We start from the raw sequence: 23,645 nt of genomic DNA, 5'->3' as shown, positions 1-23,645 counted from the left end.
CTCCTTTAACTGCACTGTCAACAGTAGCCATTCAGCATTCCATAAAGGATTATAAAAAGTTTTTAACTTAAGCCATTATATATGTGACACTGAATAGCTGAGCAACAGCTACCAATTGAAAAAAACCCTTTACAGCATTTTGAAATTCTTGGAATGGATCAAAGCCTTACCATTGTACAACAGGGGTAGGAAATCCTTGGACAGTGAAGAATAGCTTCACAGCCATCTTTTCCCACACAGTATGAGATCGGAGCCGTACCAAAATTTCCGGGGCTCGGCTTATAGTCTCTTCCACAGCATATCTTTCCAGAGCTTTCTTTTCTTCTACCTGTGATGCAACAGAGACAAAAAAAATATTAAAGTAGATAAAGAGAATGAGTTAGCTATGATGTACGAAGAAGGAAAACAAATAATTTTGGTTTTTCTAAGCATGACAATAAACTGATCTGAAAGAGATGTATAAATATCTTCTGTATTCATAAATCTACATGATAATCCTTATCATTTCAGATACAAGATGACTAAAGGATACAAGATACAGAAAAGTTAGTAAAGGGTGGTAAAAGCAGCAGAGAATTTTGCCTATGCCTACCATAACACTAGAACTGGAGCAACCAATGAAGTTGATGGGCAATAGACTGAGGATAGTAAAAAAGGAGTATTTTTTCATTCAACAAAGGATTGAATTGTGGAATTAATTGCCAGTGGGTGCAGTGATGGTCACTAGCAAAGATGGCTTTAAAAGAGGATTTGACTGAATCATGGAGGATAGGTCTATTAGTGGCTACTAGCCGTGCAACTAAAAAGGATTTCCACATTCAGAGGCAGTAAACCTTTGAATACCAGTGCTAGGAGAACATCAGTGGGAGGCCATGGATTTTATGACTGTTTGTTGGTCCTGTAAGGGAAGTAGTTGGCTGCAGGGCCTAGCTATACAATAGATGTGATACAAGCCAACTCACAGTTGCACATATCATCAGGGGACTCACCTTATAAATGGCTCTGTCACTCAGTGCAGTTCCCCACCCTTGCAGAACTCACAGTTAATAAGCTGAGTTTCCCAATGTTATATGTGACTGCAAGTCAAGGGATCTCTGGCTTGTATCACATCTTATAGCTAGACCCTGAAACAAGATATTGGACTACATGGATCACTAGTCTGATCCACCAAAGCATCTCTTACACTCGCTTCTGTATGTAAGCCTTATAGTGGCTTACCTCTTTTCTTCATGGTCAGGAACAGAGGGTGGCACTAGGGGAGATGGTGTCACCAGGGTACTCCTGATATGTTCCTCTCTCCAATGCTACTTAACATCTATATACACCCCTTTGATACCATCCCTGATAATTTGGCGAAAGATTTGGGGGCCGTGTTGGCAAGGCTAAAAAAGAACAGGTTGAGACTGAATCCAGTGAAGATGGAGGTTCTGTGGGGCCCTCAGGGTTGGGGCCCAGACTTTCCACTCTTGATGGGACACCACTGATACCAGCATCTTCCATCAAGAGTCTGGGTGTGATCCTGGATGCCTCCTTGACTATGGAGGCCCAGGTCACAAATATTGCTAGGCTGATGTTTCTCCATCTACACCAAGCCAGGCAACTGGCCCTTTCCTGTCGCACCCTGACCTAGCCACTGTAAGTCATGCAATGGTCACCTCCAGATTAGACTACTGTAACTTGCTCTACACTGGCCTGCCCTTGAGACTTACTCAAAAGCTAGGGTTGCCAAGTCCAATTCAAAAAATATCTGGGGACTATGGGGGTGGAGCCAGGAGACATTGTGGATGAAGCCAGGAGAAAGGTCAGGACAAGCATAATTGAACTCCAAAGGGAGTTCTGGCCACTACATTTAAAGGGACTGCATACCTTTTAAATGCTTTCCCTCAATTAGAAATAATGAAGGATGGGGAACCTTCTTTGAAGGCTCATAGAATTGGACCCCTTGGTCCAATCTTTTTGAAAGTTCGGGGGGGGGGGGTTGCGGAGAGGCACTGAAGGCTATGCTGAAAATCTGGTACATCTACCTCAAAAAAAGAGCCCCCCAGAGCCCCAGATACCAGCAGATCAGATACCAGCAGATTCTCCATTATACCCTATGGGAATCATTTTCCATAGGGAATAATGGAGTCCCCAGCAGACATCCTCCCCCCCCCCAGCTTTCTGATGACCCTGAAGCGGGGGAAGGGCCTCCAAACCGGGGGACCCCCTGCCCCACCTGGGGATTGGCAACCCTACCAGAAGCTCCAGCTTGTCCAGAATGTGGCAGCATGAGTTCTGACAGGAAAGCCATAGACGGCACATATACAATTTGTGCTGCACCAGCTTCATTGGGTCCCAGTGGAATACTGAGTCAGATTCAAGCCTTGGGTTTTGACCTTTAAGGCTTTGAGTGGTCTGCTTGCATATCTTCAAGACTGCCTCCTCCAGTATGTCCCTAGAAGCATGTTACACTCCGTTGAGCTATCTGGCTGTCCTCAACTAAAGCCAGGGTTTTTTGGGCCCTGCCCCTGACCTGGTGGAACCCTCTGCAAAATACCATAAGGGCCCTGCAGGGTCTATAAGGCAGAGATGTTCTCCCAGGCCTTTGGCTGAGGGCAGCAACAGTTCCACTATAGCCAGCACCCTCCTCTTTACTTCCACCTCCATCTTCGTTTTGGCTCACTATTAATAATAATAATAATAATAATATTGCCTTTATAAAACTTTTCATCTCACCTACTTTTCTTTCTTTATAATATTTCTATGTCACCTCTTCATAGTCTTGTTCTTGGCAGTTTACAGTTAAAAACCTGGTGCTGGTGTCCCCAATGTATTTGGGTTGATGACTTCATTTGAAAATCGCTGTCATGTGATATGCTTTTTATACACATTATTAGCCAAAATGTTTACATTTAATATGAAAAAATTAGCATAATGAAACAGAATATGGCATGAAAATAAAGACTCACAGGTTTGATTGGACCAAGGGAGAAGTGACAATGAAATACAGTCAAAACCAAGAGATGGTGAAAGTCAGTACTACCCCCTCAACTGGGATTTATGGTCTTACTTCAAAACAGAACAAAGATGCATTTTACAGTACCATCCTCTGTATGCTGACTTTATCCAGTTGTTCTCTAGCATGGAGTCTGGCTGAGTGAATCTCTTGTTCCAAGGAAGACAACTCAGTAGCAAACCGGATTCTTCTCTGTTCACTCACATGAGAGCTTTGCTCAAGACTTCTGCACAACCCAAATTAAAACTTTTTAGGACTTAGCTTCAGTGCTTTCATATGACTACTGAAATGCTGTAGCAAGCAGGTGAAGTATCATTAGCAGCATTAAGCAGATGCAAATTCTGTATTGTGAACTATTTTACCCTCTTCTTGTGGTATAATAAAAATCTCAAGGAATACTTCAAGTTTTGGATTTCTTTTGCTTTCCTTAGCTAGTACTGACTGCTACTAAGGCCAACTGTAAACGAACAAAATGAGATATGGTTCCTCTAAGGATCTGTTTCAGATATTCAGGAGTAACACACCACAAACCTAATTCATGTATGCACTTTCCAAGGGTCAAGCAGAGGTTAAACAGAGTTTAAAGGAAATCAAGAATTTCAGTCCCTCCTTCCACTCAAAAAGGTCTCTTCATTTATCCTCCAAATACATTACTGAGACATAGCAAGAGATGTCTCATGAATAAGCATAGCTTATTTCTTTGTGTCTCAACTTCCCTCTTAGTTTCTTTGCCTAGCAAAAAAACACAATTGCCTGCTTGGATCAACAAGGAACATGGTTATCATTAATATACCCCTTTAATTTAGTCTGAAGTAGGTCAGGTTGTCTGTCTGAATTCTGCAAGGACCAACAAATGGTAGTGGTAGTCTTATGGTGAGAGCCCGGTAAGATGACGTAGTGCAGTTTGGACACCTTACTGAACATGGTTTAAGCACCCCTAATTTATGCTGTGTTTTATTTTCAACTCTTTAACATTGTACATGGCTGAAGAGGAAGCTCTATTTGTAAAAGCCATATCACTAAGAATGTTGCCACACCTGCAGAAAGAGTTTGAAATCACTTCAAGGACCAGTAGGTACCTTAAAGGTAAACAAGATAATTTCAGATTTTTGAAACACCAAGAGTTAGTTTAGCAGTCTAACTGTCCAGTGTAGCTAACCTATTTCTAGATCAGACTGGAGGTCAATTATACTTGAGTGATCAAAGATCTACCTGGTTCATGAGTAGTAGCACGGCAAGTACACATGTGACCCCACCAGCCTGTGAGATCAAACTATTTGTATTTTACTGGTGCAGTACAAGAGCCAGCTACAAGAGAACAACAAAGGCATGCCACCACTCTATATGAAATCTCTATGTTCCAATGTTAGTAAACTCAAATATTCAAATTTAATTTATCACTTTTAAAAGCGCAATTAGCATTTGTCTTCTGTTTGTTACAGTCTTGCTGTTGCCAACAGGTAACTTGAGATCTTTAACTTGTGTGAAGGTGGGAAATGATGATGTCGCCCTAACTGTACCTTTCATAATACATCGTGTTCATGTTCCTGCTGTATTTGTTGTACAGTACGTCAGTGGGCATGCAGCCACTCACAAAACAGGAATAGTGTTGTCAGCATATTTATTATAGGAGTACATCTCTTGGCTGCCACTGAGAAGTCACCTTAAACCCCCTGGTGATAAATAGGATGTGATGAAGATAACTATATTATGAGCAAGCTGCCAAAATACACAGTTTAGGCATTTAGTAATACCACAGTACCTTTGCTGAGGTGCAGGACTTGCTCTGAGCACTAATTCCCTTATTGCACCAGTTTCTAGAAGTCTTTTTCAGTACCAGCATATGTCACTGTGAGATTTATGAGGCATGCTCTGGTATTCCCAAACCCTGAACTTTCTGAAGAATTTGAAAGACATTTTTTTAAGGTAGGCAGGGTTTGAGGACTTTGCTGTCCTGCAGTTAGCCACTATACATTGTCCCGCTGGACATTAAGTGATGTGTACAACAGCATAATTCTCCAGGACTACAGAGATAAGATAATATTCCATGAGAAAATTAAGAAAACCAGAGGTTTGCTGTCAACAATCTGACAACATTCAAATCAGCTTATAAGCATCTCTGTAGCTTCATGGTTTTCTCTGCCCATTCTTTCTCCTCATTTTCTTCTGATATTCTTTCTTCTGGCCTTCTTGTTCATCTGATGAACTGCCTTCTTCTACAACTCTCCTTTTCCTAGGGCGTTTTCGCACTGACCTTAATCGGCAGCGACGTCCCTCTTCACCGCGCAGGATCTGCGCGGATTTCGCACCAATTGCTGCGGAGAACCCGGAAGAGCCGCAAAGTCCCGCAGCTTTTGCGGCGCAAATGGAAACTGGTTTTTGGTGGTTTCCATTTGCGCTGCAAAAGCCGCGGGACTTTGCAGCTCTTCCGGGTGCTCCGCAGCAATTGGTGCGAAATCCGCGCAGATCCTGCGTGGTGAAGAGGGATGTCGCTGCCGATTAAGGTCAGTGCAAAAACGCCCCTAGTCTTCTCATCCCAATGCATCTCTCCTGGCCTTCAAAGGGCTCTTTCTCCTCCTTTTCCCAGCCCTTACTACTTCCCTCTAGAATAAGGGAAGTAGTTAGACAATGCTAGACAGCCTGAGCTTTCTTCTTCCCCACACTCCCTGTTCCATTAAGACAACTCAACCAATCATTGCCTGCTGATTCATCACCACACACATGACAAACATTCTTAGTTCGTTACAGTAAGAAAATGGCTGAAGCCAGTGTTACCTTTTCTGGTGTTCTTGTGACTCCTCTTCAGACAAGCCATGAAACCTCCGGGCACAAAGTCTACAGGTTGTTTTTCCCAGGCTGGAAGATGACTGATAGGAAATTGCCTGTCTAGAAGCAGCCCTCCAAAAATCAAAGAAATAGTAACTTAACATACTGTGGAATTGGGGTTTCTGTTTCTTACTATGTACATAGAGTACTGGACATCAGTTCACTTATATATGTATAAATTTAGAATTCTCCTCTGCTCAGCATTGCAGAAGAGGAGGGGAAACTGGCCAGGTATCTAGAACAATTGCAGCTGTGAAGGAAACAATCTCAGACAGCTTAGATGATACCAGAATTTAAATTGAGAAGCTTTTGTTAGCCTGAACTGAGAACTTAATGAGCGGCTCTCCAGCAAAAAAATATAAGTCAAATAGTGTAGAAGTGTCAAATATGCAGAAGGTCAAAAAGGACATCTCAATGGGTAGAGATTTAACATTAGCTCTTTATAATTATGCAGTTGAGAAAGAAAGTGTCTTCTCAGGTATGTCATATGACACCAACATTAACACTGAGAGAACAAGGCACCCCTTCCCTCCCAAGAAAGCATTACAACAAAATATGGGGGGGGGGGGATTTCTAAATTACATTATTTTTGCAATGTTATGCTATGGAGCCTCTTAAACTTGGCATAGTTTAGGGCTCTAGCGTATCTTAATCAGGCCCTGCCAGTAGTGTAGCTTCTGCCTCATTCAGTTCAATCATTGGCACTACATTGAGATTAACTAGACCCTGTTTCTTTCCCACCACTATCAATGATAAGAATAAAAATCTTTGCATGGTCTTTACATAGGGTTGCCAATCCCCAGGTGGGGGTAGGGGATCCCCTGGTTTGGAGGCCCTCCCCCCCACTTTAGGGTCATCAGAAAGCGGGGTGGAGGAGGGAAATGTTTGCTGGGCACTCCATTATTCCCTATGGAGACCAATTCCCATAGCGTATAATGGAGAACTGATCCATGGGTATCTGGGGCTGGGGGCTATTTCATGAGGTAGAGGCACCAAATTTTCAGCATAGCATCAGGTGACTCTCCCCAAAATAACCTCCAAGTTTCAAAAAGATTGAACCAGGGGGTCCAATTCTATGAGTCCTCAAAGAAGGTGCCCCTATCCTTCATTATTTCCAAAGGAGGGAAGGCATTTAAAAAGTGTGAGGTCCCTTTAAATGTGATGGCCAGAACTTCCTTTGGAGTGCAATTATGCTTGTCCCAATCTTACTCCTGGCTCCACCCCCAATGTCTTCTGGATCCACCCCCAATTTTTCCTGGCTCCACCCCCAAAGTCCCCAGATATTTCTTGAATTGGACTTGGCAACCCTATCTATACACCATGTAAGTAACAACGATGATACAACAGCACTGAGACCCTTAAAAACAATCCTATGACCGCTGAAGTTGTTGATCATCACCAGAGAAAAGGCATACCCAACTTGTGACAATCAAGCCAAATATAGCCTATTAGTCATGAATTGTGACCACTCCTGTGCTTTGATGCTATAAGTCCCAAACAGGCCATAAAACACAATAGGTTTGTCATATTGCAAGTGGGCCCCCATGCACAATTAGTGGTTCTTGTGTGGATCCATGGGTCAAAAGTATGTATTAGGTCAAACAGAATTCTGAAAAGCCATGTACACACGAGGATAAAAAGTGTAGTACTTACTTTCTTGCTGCATATTCCTGGAGCAAATACCTGGTCTCAATGTTGCGGTAGGACTGATCAAAGTGCTTGTGCCTCTTTTGGTAGAATGGCACTCTCTTAGATGACATGTTGGGATCTGTTGCTGTTTACAGAGCCTGTAATTAAACAGCAATAATTCTATTTAGCCAAGGCTTTCAAACCCACTTTGTTGTTTTTCCTTACAACTTTATGCCAAAGTGGGATACACCTCCAAAAATAAGTGGCTTAGATCAAGAGTGCCCATTGCTGTGTCAATATAACAGGAACATGAAGGTGGATTGGATTAAATAGTTAGGATCGCATGATAAAAGCCATGCCTCTCAATCCCATGCAAGTTTACTTGAAAGGAAACCCAACTGAATCCAGTTAACCCTATTACAGAGTAAGCAGATTTGCAGTACTTCCTTGAAAAAGTTACACCCTTTGCAGTCAATGGGTTTAGAAAGGTGTAAATCTGTTTAGGATTGTACTGTTAGTGTGCTATATTAGATTCAGGTGGCATTAAAGATTACTTACAGAGTAGAAACAAAAGCCTGCCAAAAGGATAATTTGGTGCTGAGCTGGATTTTCCCATAGCTTGATCATAAAAATTATACATCTGTTTCCTAAAGTCCTGCACTGTCATTCATTTGGAGTCCAAACAGTAAATAGCCTTTGCATGCCCACAATAATTCCTGTTTTTGTGTGTGTTAGGTATACCAATAGCTGTTCTTGCTCAGAGCTGTTTTCTGTACAAAGGTGGTCTCCTTTCTTAATGGTAGAATTTTTAAAACTGATTGGCAATAGTTTCAGAAATAATAACAACAACAACATGATGATGTATTTTTCTTCACTGTGAAATGTTTGATGTTGCCAGCTTCCAAAATAGTTGTTATTTCTTCGAAGCCCAATGTTTTGATGCTGTTGTTGTTTAGCATTCTGATTTCTTAATGTTCAACGACCTTTCATCTATTCATCGCTAAAGCTGCACATTTGTCAAGGCCAAATTCCATTACTATATCTCTGCCGAATATGCAAATTATATTTAGTAAAGAATCAGTCTTTGAGGATAAATTTCTATGTATTTTCAAGTAATCCATATACATTAAATGTGAAACATTTGGGCGTGTGTTTGTTTTTTAAAAAATAATCATGGTTTGTTGGTTCCTGAAGGCATGGAACAGCCCTTGAGAGGGCTAGAAAGCACTAGCATGCCGCAGCATACCTCGTGCAATGATATCACCCGGCACAATGATATCACCCAGAAAAAACTCTATGATAATGAACCAATAATGACACAGAAGAACCACCAAAAAAAACAAGCTGTTTTGTTTTTATTTCATGTGCAGCACCATTTGCTAAACTGATTCATCATGGACCACGAATCAGCCATTTTAAGCAGGAATCAGTTCATCCATTGATTCATGCTCGTCTCTAGTCCCAACTAACTGATCAGGGCCACTGAGTAATGAACATACATGTAAGAACCTCAGCTATGAGACTTTAAATATCGCTACTAGGGAATCCTGGAATACATAATGAAAATTATGTGCATGTAATTGTTAGATTGTTGCATGCTGGTGAAATCTTCATGGAAAACAGACAAAGAAAGAAACAGACAAACTGACAGTGAGTCTATGAATCTAGGAGTGTGATCCAGCAGGACACCATTTATTAGCAGAGTGACAGTCTCAATAAATTGCTAAATGCCTTTCCAAATGCAGGCTATATTTATATTCTGGCAGAGAGTTGTTGCTTGATTGGTATTACAACTTTGATCCAAAGTGTCAGAAAGAGATACAGCCTCATGAGCATCTTTCCACCTAGACAGATAGATAAACCTCATACAGAGAAATGTATTAATTATGAGGGACTGTCTCATCCAGGAGACTGACATAGCAATGTGCATGTAATTCACAATTATCAGGACTGCAACAGTGTTAACTGTTTAAAAATGCCCAGAACTATATTTAACTCCAAGTTTGGTTCATCGTCGTCAGGAAAGCATGGAGGAACACCTTTGCTAGCTGCTGCAGATTGTTAAGGATATTTTCCCCCTCCTGTTCCAGTACCTATAAAACTGGACATGGCCAGAGGCATGAGTGTGAATCATAGGGCAAGTACCAAACAGCAGGGTCAGATGTACCTATTTTTGGAGGGGGAGAAAAGTTAAAAAATTGTGCACCCCACTACCCTCCCACCATGAAGATCTCCCTATTTTTTGAGGGGAAAATGGGTGCTGGTGGCACCCCCCCTTCTCTGGTGCCCAGGATGGCTGCCCCCTCTGCCACCCCAACATCTGGCTCTGTCAAACTGCTCTTGACCCCTATACACCTATCCTTTGGTTTGCACATTGCATAAGTCCAGGACCACCACGGTATGTAGTATACCACTGTGCAGCTCTCTGGAGCAATTTTGGTTCCCTCTGAGGAGAAAAGCAGGACAGAATAAGCAAGCAAACAAACAAATAAAACCCATTACATCTTTTTTCACTTATGTCATCACCTAATTTTAACACAGCAGAATAATATTAAGCCTGATGCTATTTTTACACTTTTTCTTAAAGTGCTTTCTGTGTAGATGATACATTATGCAATTGCAAAATCTTACCTGCAAAACTATAAGGGGCACTTTATGGCAGCATGTTATTGCTAAAGACCTTAAGAGGCTGCAAACTAGCTTCTTCCAAACCATCTTAAGAATTCCCAGTTGTGTCTCCAACTCAGTAATTAAATTAAAAATTAGACAGCATTCCTTACAATCAGTCACATGGAAATATACCATTAAGATGTGGTTAAAAATATTACCGTATTAGAAACCCAAGTCAACTAATACATCTAATGAGGCAAGACTTATTTTTATCAAGCGTGAATGCCTTCTTTGATGAACTGTGTGAACTGGGATTTTCGTGAGATGATAATCTGTTTAATTACTATTCTGATTACCTATTGAAAACAGTAACAGAAGCAATTTTATCACATCTGGTTTACTTACTGATTCATGCAGGAAGTGTTCTCCTTTGTATTGTGGCTACATCCCTACAATTTCCTTCACAGTCACTATTATTTGGTTACTATTAAAAAATCCCAAACACAGATGTTTAATTCTTTTGGAAAGATGTAATTTCCTCCCAACAGCCGAATATACATGAAGGCTTAAAGGTATTCTCTGTTTTGAAAGAAAGTACACTTGTGCATCTGGAACAATAGCAACCATCTCACATGTACTGTTAAACTGTTCTTTGTCTAGTGAAGCTAGACAACTCTGTCATTCTGACATCGTCAACTCTGACATTCAGTGCTCTAGTAAATACATTATTCTGAAACTGTTGTTTTCAAATTATATAAGGTAGCTGGAAGCTGTTGCTAAATTTCTTCCACGTTTTAAATGCTCTTAGTATTTATTGCTTTATTTATTTATTATATTTTTAAATCCATAATTCCACCAACCTATGGTTGATGAGACTGAAAATGAAGTAAAGATTTATTAGATACATTATGCTAATACAGGGGTCCCCAACAGGTGCCAGGGGGGCACCACAGCACCTACAACACATTTTGGGGTGCCTGCCAAATGTTTTTAGGAAGTGGGTGGGGCCTTGCTTTTGCCCAGCAAGGCTTCTGATTGACAACTGGAGATTTGATTGGCTGGGCAGATTTTTAAATGTTGTTTTGGCAACAGCTGCCACCACAACACAAGGATCTACACTGTGCTACTGAAGTTAAGCTGTGATGGTTATTTTGTGTCCGACTCTGCTTCCAATAGAAGTCATTTTGTTGCTGTGCCTACCATGCCATGTCAGGCTGTGCTAATGGGCAGGACCGGATCGACACTTTTTTTTGGGGGGGGGGGCAAAATCAAAAAATGGCGCGCCCCCCTTGTGGGCCAATCTTATGGTCCCATAGAATACAATGGACTCCATACCCAATTTGGCACCCCTCCTCTGTTGGCAACCAGGGCAAGCACCCCTCTCTGTCCCGTCCCACCCCCCCTAGATCTGGCCCTGCTAATGGGTTTTATCAGTCTGAAGGATACAGAACTTTGAATGTGGATGACATTGAGCCACCATGAGCAAATGTGTCATTTTTTTAGATTGTGAATCTACTGCACCAGGTCTGTTGTATGCACTTTTGAAAATACATGATTATTGACTAGAACAATGAGTTCAATGAAATGCACTGCCTAAGCTCCAGAGCAAATGCAAAGGTTTTAAGAAACAAAAGAAGGCCATTACTGAAGAGTCTGAGAACCTTTTCTGAATATCATTGGTATTACTGGATTTGTTCTTCTCAAATTGTGTAGCAATTTACTTTGCTTTCACTATGTTGTATTAATTATGCTGTTTTTGGATATCAATGGCTATTCACTGGTATTTGTTCTTAGAGTCTGGTAGTCAGAGATATATTACCTTTGAATAACCAAACTCCTATTTTCTGCAACAAGACACCTCTCTCCTTTTTAACAAATGATCCTCTGCTGAAATGATCAGCTTCTTTCTCATTTATTGTCATGTACCACCTGTAGCCAAGGCAGGTGAGATTGCTATGCAAATTTTCTTATGTTTCACACATAACAGATTTTCTAACTTCTCTAAAATTCTTCAGAGAGATCTTAATCACAACACATGCCAACTGTAAAAAAAGAAAATAAAAAAGTATTGCTTAATTTCATCCAATGCAGAAAATGCTCTGCCCCTCATTTTACTATGGTCATTTTCGCACTCACCTCCAGCCGGCGCGACCCCCCTCTTCACCGCGCAGGATCTGCGTGGATTTCCCACTAAATGCCGCGGAGCAGCCTTTTGCGCCGGAAACTCCCGTCGCAAAAGCCTTTTGCGCCGGAAACTGCTTTTTGGAGGTTTACGTTTGAGTGGCTTTTGCGCCGGGAGTTTCCAGCGCAAAAGGCTGCTCCGCAGCATTTAGTGGGAAATCCGCGCAGATCCTGCGCAGTGAAGAGGGGGGGTCACACCGGCTGGAGGTGAGTGCGAAAACGACCTATGCTTTGCCCTGATTGAAATGCTCATGGCTGAGTTCACTAATGAGATCTGTCACTGACCAGTCCCAAAGTCTACCTGTAGCTTCTTCTGCTCCCACCCACAGAAGGAAGGAGACAAGGAGTCTGGACTTTCAATAACCATATTAGCCCAAAGGACACTGCGGATCAAATGAATGACTGTTCCTTTGTGCCATCCAGCCCCTGGATTCACAGGCAGGGATTTTTTTCCCCTTCCAAAAGATAAAGCTTCTGTGTCTTGTAACAAATGTTCACTTATATGGATTTGCCATCCTTTATAAATTATGCATTACTTGCCATATTCTAATGTTCCTTTTTGTCTTCCCTGCCTGATTCTGTTCTGAGTCTCATCTATAATTAGACTATGAGGCTTCTCAAAGGTCTTGTTAAATTCCATGTAAAGTGCTTAGCTTAAAGTGCTATATAAATCACCATCATCATAAAGCATGATTGGGCTTGATCAATGTTAACTGCTTTCTGTAGGTGGCAGACTTCCCATTGAATGAGAACTAAACTAATTCCCAAGGATGCTGTTAAGGGAATCTACTGTGGTACTGGTGAGTGTTAAATCCAAATCTTACAGTTTGAAGCCAAAGACTCCTTGCCACTGGATGAAGATTCTTTCCATCAGATGAAAGATTTCAGTTTATGACAGGGTCTTTGGAGCCATTTGGGGGGGAGTGGAATATATACATGGTCCAATCCCAATGTATATAATCACATCCTGATTGTTTTTATTCTACCAAAAATTGTAATTGGATGTGGTAGTTCATCACTTTGTGTCCTAAACAGCTAGATTGCACTGCCATAAGCAGCTGAGCAGAGATTACATACTACCAGGCCCATAGTCACCAGGGCGGGGGAGGCTGAGGAGGCACTGCCCCTGACCTCCAACTTCCAGGGGGCCCTCCAGGGAGCAGCCTACTTTTTCCCTCTTTTTTTGCCATGGCTTAGCCAGCAAAGTGTCATCAGTGGCAGCCGGAGCTGGGAGAGCTGAGCAGGGCACAGTTCACTGCAGCAGCAAAAGCAGCAGGTGGAGAGGAGGGAGATGGAGGAGCTGGAGGTGAAGGAAGCCATGTGGAATGGGCCAGGGAGGGGGGATGGATGGAGCAGCTGGCAACAAAGTGCTGGGGTGAGGGAAAGAGGGGTGGAAGGAAAACCCTCTGCTTGCACGCAGGGTACAGTCCCTTTTTGACTCCACAGTTTTAGGGTTGGCTGCCTTGACTAGGCCACTTTCAGTGCCTCCAGCTTTTGCCCCTACCCCAGAAAGCTTCTGAGAAGCGGCAAGCCCCACAGTGGATGAGAAAGAGTACCCCCTTACTTTTTAAAAAGCCCTCTGACTTTTAAAATCCTGGCTATGCCTCTGCATAATAAAGAGGAGGAGGAGTTGGATTTATACCCTGCCCTTAATGTGGAGTGGGTCTCAGAGGGGCTTATAATCTCCTTCTCTTTCTCTTCCCACAACAGACACCCTGTGAGCTAGGTGGGGCTGAGAGAGCTCTGAGAGAACATCTCTGAGAGAACAGTATTTTACCCAAGGTCACCCAGCTGACTGCATGTGGAAGAGTGGAGAATCAAACCTGGTTCTCCAGTTTAGAATCTGTTTCTCTTAACCACTACTAAACTGGCTCTGTCACCAAACAAGTGTCTGTCACTGTGGTGGCCAAGCCCATTTCAAACTGCGAGAACCCCTGGCCAGCTTCCATCAGAATATGACATTGGTGCATTGGTTTCACTAAAAATCCACACCTATGGTGTAGAAAAGAAACATGATAGCTGTCTCTTCACTGAGGGATGAAATTGTAACTGCATTTCTTGGGACAATTGCAGAAGAAAATGCCTCCTAAAGAAACAAAGAAGTCCTGACACCTTCGCTGACTTTTCTTTAAACAAAGAGACTGCACAGAATTTTTTAGCCCCTTGGTTGCATAAAAAAAAATGAAAGACATGACAATAATCTAGCTCAAGTCTCCAAATATTTCACATCTGCAGTTTTCTAAATAACTTGACGGTATATTAGTAGTAATTTTCTTGCATATGAAGATTTCAGTTAGAAAGGAATTTAACTAAAGATATTCTTAGACGAATCTCAAAGAAACATCTATAGCTAGGGTTGCCAAGTCCTCCATCCCCCAGCGGGGGACATTCGCGCATGAGATGTGCATGTGATGAATGACGTCATCCAGAAGTAATGTCATCAAAATGGTGGCACCTGTGCGGGGCCGCTCTAGGCGTTTCCAGGAAAACTGTGGTTTTCCCGGACGCTCTAGCCATTTGGGAGGTTAAAACTCTATGGTGCAAAAGTACCATAGAGTTTTTAACCTCCCAAATGGCTAGAGCGTCCGGAAAAACCATAGTTTTCCTGGAACCGCCTAGAGCGGCCCCACACGGGCACCACCATTTTGATGATGTCACTTCCGGGTGACATCATCGCAGGGGGAGGCTCCCACCACCAGCCCGATGTGGGCCGGCGGGTTAAGAACCTCCCGAGTGGGAGATTCTCCACCCGGACCGGGGGGGTTGGCAACCCTATCTATAGCATATATTCAGCCATTTCATGTAGTTATGCTATGAACATATTAAACGTTTTAGTCTTTGAACCCCATTTGTATCAAGTACCAGCTTGAAACCCTACACTAATGCTTATGCAACATTACAGTTAGGCTTGCCAACTCCTTGGTGAGGCCTGGGGTTTCCCTAACTTATAACTGATATCCAATTGACAGAGATCAGATCCCCTGGAATAAATGACAGCTTTGGAAGGTGGACCCTTGGGCATTATACTCCACTGAGGTTCCTCCCCTTCCTAAATCCCACCCTCTCCAGGACCCATCCCAAACCTCCAGGAATTTCCCAACCCAGAGTTGCCAGCCATTAGTACAATACAGGTTGTTATTTTTTCTTTACTGAGTCAGCCTGGTTAAGAGTCATACTGTCAGTTCCTAATGAAGAAATCCTGTCACATTTTCTATCCTAAGCTTCCTCCACAGGGTTTTTGGCAGCATGCATGTCTCTCCCTTCCTCATCGCCTCCATTTTATCCTCACAACATGCCTGTGAAATAGATTGGGCTGAGAAAAAGACACTAGCCCAGGGCCACCAAATAAGCTTCATGAATGTGAAGCCTTCCCAGTGCTAGCCCATTAACTGGTACATAACACTGCCTCTCAGATAAGCTCAAAGCTTTGGGCAGAGTAAAAAAAGGACACAGAGTATGTTCCATTGGTGGATTTTAAACAATTAACCAAAGGAAAATCCACCACTACATTATTGCTTTGTTCTGCTTACACTTTCTTGAAAATTTCATCATCACAATGTGAGCAAAGTCAAATAAAATAATTGTGTTTTCAATATACAATATGCTTCATGCTCTTTAGATTGAATCACATAAAGGGAATAAGTTGGCTGGGAAATCCAGGGTTGCTTTCACAAATTGCTTTGAGAGACACAGTCCAAGCGATCCTTGATACATCTAAATCCTTATCCATTCAAAGTTAAGAATTTAAGAACATATAAATGTACAGAATAATGCAATTTTAAATTAGCAACTGCAGTAAATATTAGCATATTTTCCAATAGAAGATATAAATATATTAGAAGTCAGTTGAAATAAAAGTTCTACCAATTAAAATGTAGGGTTTTTTAAAGAAACTTTTATGAATAATCCATTTTCAAAACATTTTGTACTTTAATTTTTCCCTTACCTGTGCACAATGGATTCAGCTGAGGGCTAGTGTAGAACAGTATAGTGTGAGTACATTCCCTGGGGCAGGTGCATATATGGAACATCCCTGCCCCTTTGCCAAGTATGTACTTTCAGAGGAGGCCACAATGATGTAATACCAAACTCCAAAGCCATGACCTAGGATAGTCTTAAGGTTACTTCTTTTGCAGTACTCCTGGATGTAGGCAGGGCTCTGTAGGAAGGACACCCAATGCTGGGCGAGAGGACAGACAGCCCATTCACTAGTCTCCTGTTTATGAAATATTAGCCTTTGAAGGACTGGAAAAGATTAGATCAAAATCTAGACCAGTGTCAACAATGGCTAATGTGAAGAAAATAGCCACCAATTGTAGTAGTACATGAAGAAGTATAATATAAATAACCAATGGTGGCTTCTGGCAGGCAAATACCTCCACTGTTTTCAAAGGAAGAACAATATAAGTAGCTGACAGTTTCCCAGTACACTCTGGGATACTCAATGGACTCACAAGTGATAGAGGGGAAACTCAATGAATGATCTGCCCATGTGTAGAGTGCACTTATTGACTATAATGGATGGATATGTGCATCCAGACAATTAAAAGAATACAGTTAGTTGGGTAGTTGTCACCCAAGATCAGTAGACTACTAGATTCAAACTCTATGCAATTCAAGACATTTTTGGATGGCTGTCAACTTGTTATGGTAATTCATGTCACAGGAAATATAGTGGAACTCATTCTCCTAATGCAGAGCTTCTCACCCTAATTGATGTCTATAGAGGGCCAGCTCGCACACTAGGCAAACTAGGCAGTTGCCTAGGGAGCCGGGAAGGGAGTGCGCTGAATTGGGCTTTTGGAAAGGAGAGGGGAGAAGTCCCCTCCAGCTTTCTCTTCTCAAAACGCAGCCTTGCCAGCTGCTTCAAAGCCAGTAGGGCCAGCCTCGTCTTGGCGAGTGGGGGAACAGGCAGAGCACGGCAGACTGGAAGGGAGGCACGAAGGATGGGAAGGGAGGTATGGCAGACAGGAAGGAAGGGGGCTGGCAGCAGCGGGGGGAGAGAGAGGCAGCCTCGTTACGGCAAGTGGGGGTGCAACAGAGCACAGCAGAAGGGAGGGGGCTGGCAGTAGGGGGGTGCCATAGCAGGGAGCCTGCATGGGGTGCCATGCGCCCTAGAACCAGTGCTGTGTCTATATGTCTGATTTTAAAACTAATGAAGATATACAAATAAGCAGGGCTTCTTTATAAGGGTACTGATCCAAGCCTTGACCTGGATGGCATAGGCTAGCCTGATCTCATCAGATCTCAGAAGGTAAGAAGGGTTGTCCCAGGTTAGCATTTGGAAGGGAGACCACCAATGCAGTCCGGGGTAATGATTCAAAGGCACTTCTGAATATCTCTTGCCTTTGAAACCCTGTGGGGTCATCATAAGTCAGCTGCAACGTGATGGTATTATCCTCGACCACTCACCAGAACTGAGTACTGGCACCTCTCTTCAGGGCTTTCCCAAGTCCAGGGGTGGGGGAACTGGTGGAAATCAGTGCAACCTGATGACTTCTGGTACTTTAGTGTTTATAAACAAACAACAGTTTTGAAAACAGGGGCCCATCATAAATGGAGTGGGGGACAAGACTTACATCAGCCTATTCAACCCACCATAAAAATAAACAAAGGCTGGATCCAGACTGGCAGTTTCAGGTGCATGGAAGGCATCCCAAATGGAGAGGATTATTCCCGTTGTGCTCCAATGCAAGATGTCCATAGCCCATGCGGGGGACACTTTGGCATGGTCAGACAGCTGTTGTACACCATCCCCTTAGCACAGTTCAGGTTTCTTTTTCCCCATATATTTTAGTGGTCAAACGCATATGCGCTCATGTGCTCGGTGGCGGTTTTTTCTTTTTAAAAAAAGCCGGAAGTGGCTTGGGGCATCCTGGCAGGTTCACAACACCAGTCTACCTCATTTGTGCACTCTCGCATTCAGATCCCAAGAAAGGCAGATGGTGTGTGGCAGAAGAATTTGCTACCACTTTTTGAGCTGCCTCAGAGACACTCGAGGATGGGGTAAGTACGGGAGTGGGACAGGAAGCAAATGTGCACATCTGAACTTGATTTTTTAATCCATCTGCATGCCATCCCTGTGTTGGCTTAAAACTGCCCGTCTGGACCCAGCCAAAGGGTTGCAGAAATCTGCACACCAATATAAGGCACACAAACATACCCAAACATCATGACAGCTGTTTGGTGAGGATGACAGGGTGGAAATCTTGGTTTTGCTCTTCTCTTTTCCAGACACATATTTCATTACATATATATATGAAAAGCTATTGGATGGGGCAAAATCAAAGTAAACCCTTCTTTTGTTGCACTTCCCTTATACAAGCACACACTCACATACACAAGGGACTCTGCCCTCTCATCTTTCTCTCCATTTGCCTCAGGCAACAAAGAGAGAGGAGGAAAAAGGAAGCACCTGTCACCATTCCCTCCATTGCTCAGCTTGTACACTAGCATTGGCAAAGCATCCTCAACCAATTTGCCTCTGAAAGGAATAGATTCGGAGTTTCTGCACACATCCCATGCATAGGCTTCACTTGCTGCATACTGATCAAACCTTCCACATCTAACCTATACATATTATACATGCTTCTGTGAAATACCTTTATTAGAAAATAATTTCCCAGAAACACGTGCATTTTCTTGAAAAGCATTTAAAAATGGTTCTATTTATCCCAGCTTTTAAAACAATGAGACATTTGATCAGTCATTGGAGCCCTCCTGTTATGTTGATGCTGAATAATAGTTGAGAAGAGATGTTGCCAGCATCATACACTTATGGGCAGAGTAGTGTGGGGCAATGGCCCCTGAGAGGCATCAGTGGGATCTGGAGCCATTCTATTACAGGTAAGCAAAATCGCCATGTCCACTTGCAAGACATATATTTTCTTAAAAGAAATCCCTGTGATAGCATATAAGGAAGAGGAGCCATAGGTCTGAAAAAGAGACTGTACTTCTCTATCAGGATTGCTAGGCATTTATATGTACTACACAGAGCCTGGAAGAAGTGACCTTTTATTTTCCTCTTGGGGTCTACAAAAAAGGCCCCATTAATATAAGCTGACAAAATGCTATAAATGGCACCAATTTTATTCAACTGCATAGACTTTAATAGGGGCCCAGAGGCTAGTTGGGTCCACAAATTGATGGTAGACTAATTTGGATTGATCTGAAAAAGTAACCAACCCAACTCCTTGGACACAGAAGGGATTTGCTGTAGATGCCTTGTTAAATTTGCAGATCCCAGCTACTGCCTTATCCTTTTCACTAGGCATCCAGGAAAATCAAACAAGGAGGCAATAAAAGGGAGAGCTATTTCCAGCCATCCCAGCTTCCATTAGCCTTCATCACAGCACTTTCACTGGCTCCTGTCTGCATCTTCTTCATCCAGTTCTGCTCTCTTTCTATCAGGCATCAGAGCACAGACATTATTTCCAAACTCCTTCAAAAGGAATACTGTGGAAATTTTAAAAGATACTTAAAGGTACCAAGCATCAACAAAAGACAACAGCAGATCAGAAATCATTTTTTTTTTTTAAAATAAAGCAACTCAAAATCAGTGACAAGCAGAATCTGGATTTTTAAAAAAAAAATTGCTTTGGAAACTTATTAAAGACCAATGGCTTCTTTTGCTTGTTCTCTGAAAAGAATTCCTTGAAAATAATTGACCAAACACAAGTTATAAATTTATGCCCACGCAAATAAATGCCACCAACATTCATACATTTTCCTGTGTTTATATTGAGGAAAGAAATTATGCATGTTTGCCTTTTGGATGGTGTATATGTGTGTGTGTGTGTATATATATATATATATATATACACAACCTCTTCTGTTAAGTTCCCATTGACTTTAATGGAGCCGAGTTATTTGGACCATTAGATTGCAACACAGCTCATAAGTAATCTGTTTAAATCCCATTGACTCTGAGAGGATTTAAGCAGCCACCAGCATGCAGCATGGTGGTATTCCTGGACACAAAATGAAGAGGGAAAGATTACATAAGACCCCTGTGGTAAAATGAACAATTAATCAACACACACTTAAGCCATGTCACAAAGGAAAAATAACAGTACATGTATTTTCTTAAAAATCATTTCATCTGACATTGAATGTTGCATATCATTTTTAAAATGAACACATACCTACCAGTGAGATGTCAAAGTGGCAGAGCAGAGAGGAAGAACAGTCTTGCCCAGCTTACTAAGCTCAGGGCTGAGGAAAACAAAAATAATGTCCAACTCTAAAAGAAGACTACTGCCCCTACCCTCCCATTTATGGGCAGCCACAATGCTATATATAGAATCCATTGAGTTGCTTCCACAAAACAGGGATGTGTCTAATAAGCATTAAAGTGTGATTTAAGTAAAAGGACATTCCCCAAGTTACTACACTGGTTAGCCCAGTAGCATCTTATGGTGGAATGAGCAATAAATATAAACTTTAATTACTGGCATGCATAAATTAACATGTCATTTTATATGTAAAAATGTCCTATGGAAGAATTAAGGAGTTATGTTAGATACCCCTGAATATCCAGTTGTTGAATTTGCAGTGGTAACGGTTTAAAAAGACCCACAGAGGGTCATTAAGTTTTTAAAAATCTTATTAGTGTCGACATGAGATCCCCTTGGTGCCTTGAGCTGTAAACTGATCCTCCCCAACGTCTCTTTAAGGGCTGCCTGGATTATAAAAAACATTGTTGCCATATGTGAAGCCATATCATCTAAGTTAAAAAAAGCCTTGTTAACATGGGAAGAAATCAAGACCAACTTCTCTGATCGTGGCTTCCTTCTGCCTCTCAGTTATCCAGTGCCTGGTCTTCAGTATGGTTCCTTTGCATTTGCTGATAGAATGAAGTGTTTTGATCTGTTACACAAAATGGTGTTGAAATTGTGTAGACATAATACTACCAAAAACCACAAGGCAGTTTAACCACGAGTTTAAGGCTGAAATCCTTAAAGCAACTTATTCAGAAGCAAGTCCAATTGCATTCAGTGGGAGTTAATGTGAGTTTGGGGAGCAACTTTTCAATGTTCCAAACACTGGACTTAGAAAAGATTAAATCTAGCTGAAGTGTAGATAAATTTCTATAGTAGAGAGTAAAAAGAACTCTTTGATTCTAAGGCAACAAGGTAACATGGCAACTAATGTAGAATAGAGACAAGATTCAAGGAGGTGCTTAAGACAGATAGCAATATACACAAGAGCTTATGGTGTCCATTAGGGATGGGCATGAACAAGGAAATGGTGGTTCATTTCCTTGCCTGAACTGGTGGTTTGTGTTGATTCATGGGTCACTTCATATCCTGAACCAGTTTGTGGCTTGTTTGGTTGTTCGGTTCAGGAGGTAGTAGAACAGCCCCTCACAAATTAGGGACACTAAACTCACAGGAATTTGTCAGCAGGCTCTCCTCCACCAGCCCTCCAAGTCTGGTGAAGAGTGGATTTGGAATGTCCAAGTTATAGCTTCCCAAAGCAGAAGACCCCAAGAAAGTCCAGCTTCAGCTTTAGGTTCGGTCCCTGAAACCACAGCAAGGAACACCTTTCCAGCCAGGACAGGTGGTTTAAAAATTATCCCACCTTGTATGGGGGGAGGAAGAGTCCCTCAAAGCTTCCCCTAAGTCAGCCATACAGCAAACAACAATTGAACTAACCTTTTTCTCTTTGTGCTGCAAAGTGAATGCAGCTGAGTCAGGGTGTGGTGGTATATTCGTATATAATCTGCTCCCATAGAGCAGAATAGGAGCTCTGTGGTTGGCTCTCAGAGCTGCCAATCAAGCTATGGACAACTGCTTTGGGTGTTTCTAGGGCTCTCCACAAAGTAAACTCTGGTCATGCAGCAGAGCTTCAAAAGACCCTCCACTGTCTGCTATGCTGCTCAACAAACTTTCTCTTGAAGTGTAGGAGAGGCCCAAGAGCAGCCTCCATATTGTATTTAAAAATGGAGGTGAGAAAATATAAAACTTAAAGAGTCCACAGTGAACAGCTTCTGTACTTTCTTGGTCTCCTGTGGCTTGTTGACAGAAACACAATGGTTGTTAAAACTTTCCTTCAGTTTTTTAATGTCCTGGGTTGTGCAGCTTCAATGCAACTTTTTACCCAGGATGGCATAAATAGTAACAGGTATTTGCTGATCAAATGATTGACTAGTCACATGTCTTAGTAGTAACAACCACCAATTATTTGTTATCTAACATAGAGGCTCAAACCATATAGATGTACAGAAGCCACTTCACCATGACCCATTTTCTTGTTAGTCTCTAATATTTATAAGGTTTTGGTGCCTGTTTGGTATAGTCATTAAGAGCAGTAGACTCTAATCTGGAGAACCAGGCTTGATTCCCCACTCTTCTACATGCAGCAGCTGGGTGACCTTGGGTCTGTCACAATTCTCTCAGAGTTGTTCTCTCAAGAGCAGTTCTCTGAGAGCTCTCTGAGCCCTGTCTATCTCAGAGGGTATCTGTTGTGGGGAGAGGAAGGGAAGAGACTATAAGCCACTCTGAGACTTCAAGTGAAGGGTGGGGTATAAACCACTTCTTCTTCTTAGGGGTAGAAATGGAGAAAGATGAGCACAGGATGAAAACAGCAAAAAGAGGAAACTGTCCAAAATGGAAAAATGTGGATATATAATTCTCTCTCTCCCCTTCCTCTCATATTCTACCCTATTTTCTTCATGTTGTTCTAAATATAAATCTTCTATATCTTCCCAGAAATAGAACAGGACTTGAGCCAACATAGCACTTTATTACTCCAGGTAACTAAATCACATTTCATGTACTGCTTGTTGCCAGCTTAATTGATGCTGCACTCTATCTGCATATATCTCAAGGGCGGGGAGAGAACACTTGTATCAATGGCATTATCTGAATCGATGATTTTATCATTAAGTCTTTACAGGCTTTTAGCTGTAACCCATTGTTATGTTGCCCTTTCATATACTTGTGTCATTGGCTAGTTTTCAGTTGCATTCATGCCTTCCACAACCATTGCTATATGGGCATGTTCAACTACCCTAGCACTAGGAAATGAGTACATGCCCAAAAGGGCCTTAATGACTTGTTAGGCATTGATGCAACAGACACCTAAAGGAACTGTACACCATAACGCTCCCTCCTTCCTCCAAGCTCCTCAGTAGCTCTCAGGCCACATTGCTCTTTTGAACCGTACAACATGTTCTTTCCAGTGTTGTTAGGTCAGCTTTAAATGCTTTGACAAGCAAAAGCCAAACAAAAATAAAGGTAAGATGCATCTTCAAATACAAGATCCTTAAAGCTCCAGCATGTGGGAAGCAATTGTAAGATTTTAAATACGTTAAAAGAAGCAACAATTGACCCTTTGAAGCACCAAAAACTATTTTGTCAAATGCCTGATCATTTTTGGTCAATTATTTTTAAAGCATTAA

The 23,645-nt window shown here is 42.0% G+C and overlaps 1 protein-coding gene across 2 annotated transcripts in view; it reads right to left on the bottom strand.

Moving 5' to 3' along the window:
- Positions 1-20,537, bottom strand: part of MYOM2 (myomesin 2) — a 137,333-nt gene extending 116,796 nt beyond the window's left edge. Inside the window, exons 1-5 of one of the 2 annotated variants that reach the window (XM_060234923.1) lie at positions 20,390-20,537; positions 7,475-7,608; positions 5,771-5,893; positions 3,083-3,221; positions 171-328 (exon numbers count right to left, since the gene is read on the bottom strand). In XM_060234923.1, coding sequence (XP_060090906.1) covers positions 171-328; positions 3,083-3,221; positions 5,771-5,893; positions 7,475-7,581 — 527 coding nt within the window. In that variant the 5' untranslated portion in view covers positions 7,582-7,608; positions 20,390-20,537. Of the gene's footprint in view, positions 1-170; positions 329-3,082; positions 3,222-5,770; positions 5,894-7,474; positions 7,609-20,385 lie in introns of both variants that reach the window. The other variant, XM_060234932.1, reaches the window with a different exon arrangement.
- Between the last annotated feature and the right edge of the window lie 3,108 nt (positions 20,538-23,645).

Source organism: Heteronotia binoei, chromosome 1, assembly GCF_032191835.1.
Source record: "Heteronotia binoei isolate CCM8104 ecotype False Entrance Well chromosome 1, APGP_CSIRO_Hbin_v1, whole genome shotgun sequence".
Taxonomy (NCBI): domain Eukaryota; kingdom Metazoa; phylum Chordata; class Lepidosauria; order Squamata; family Gekkonidae; genus Heteronotia; species Heteronotia binoei.
The sequence above is the reverse complement of the archived record's forward strand: the minus strand, read 5'-3'. Positions and strand labels throughout refer to the sequence as shown.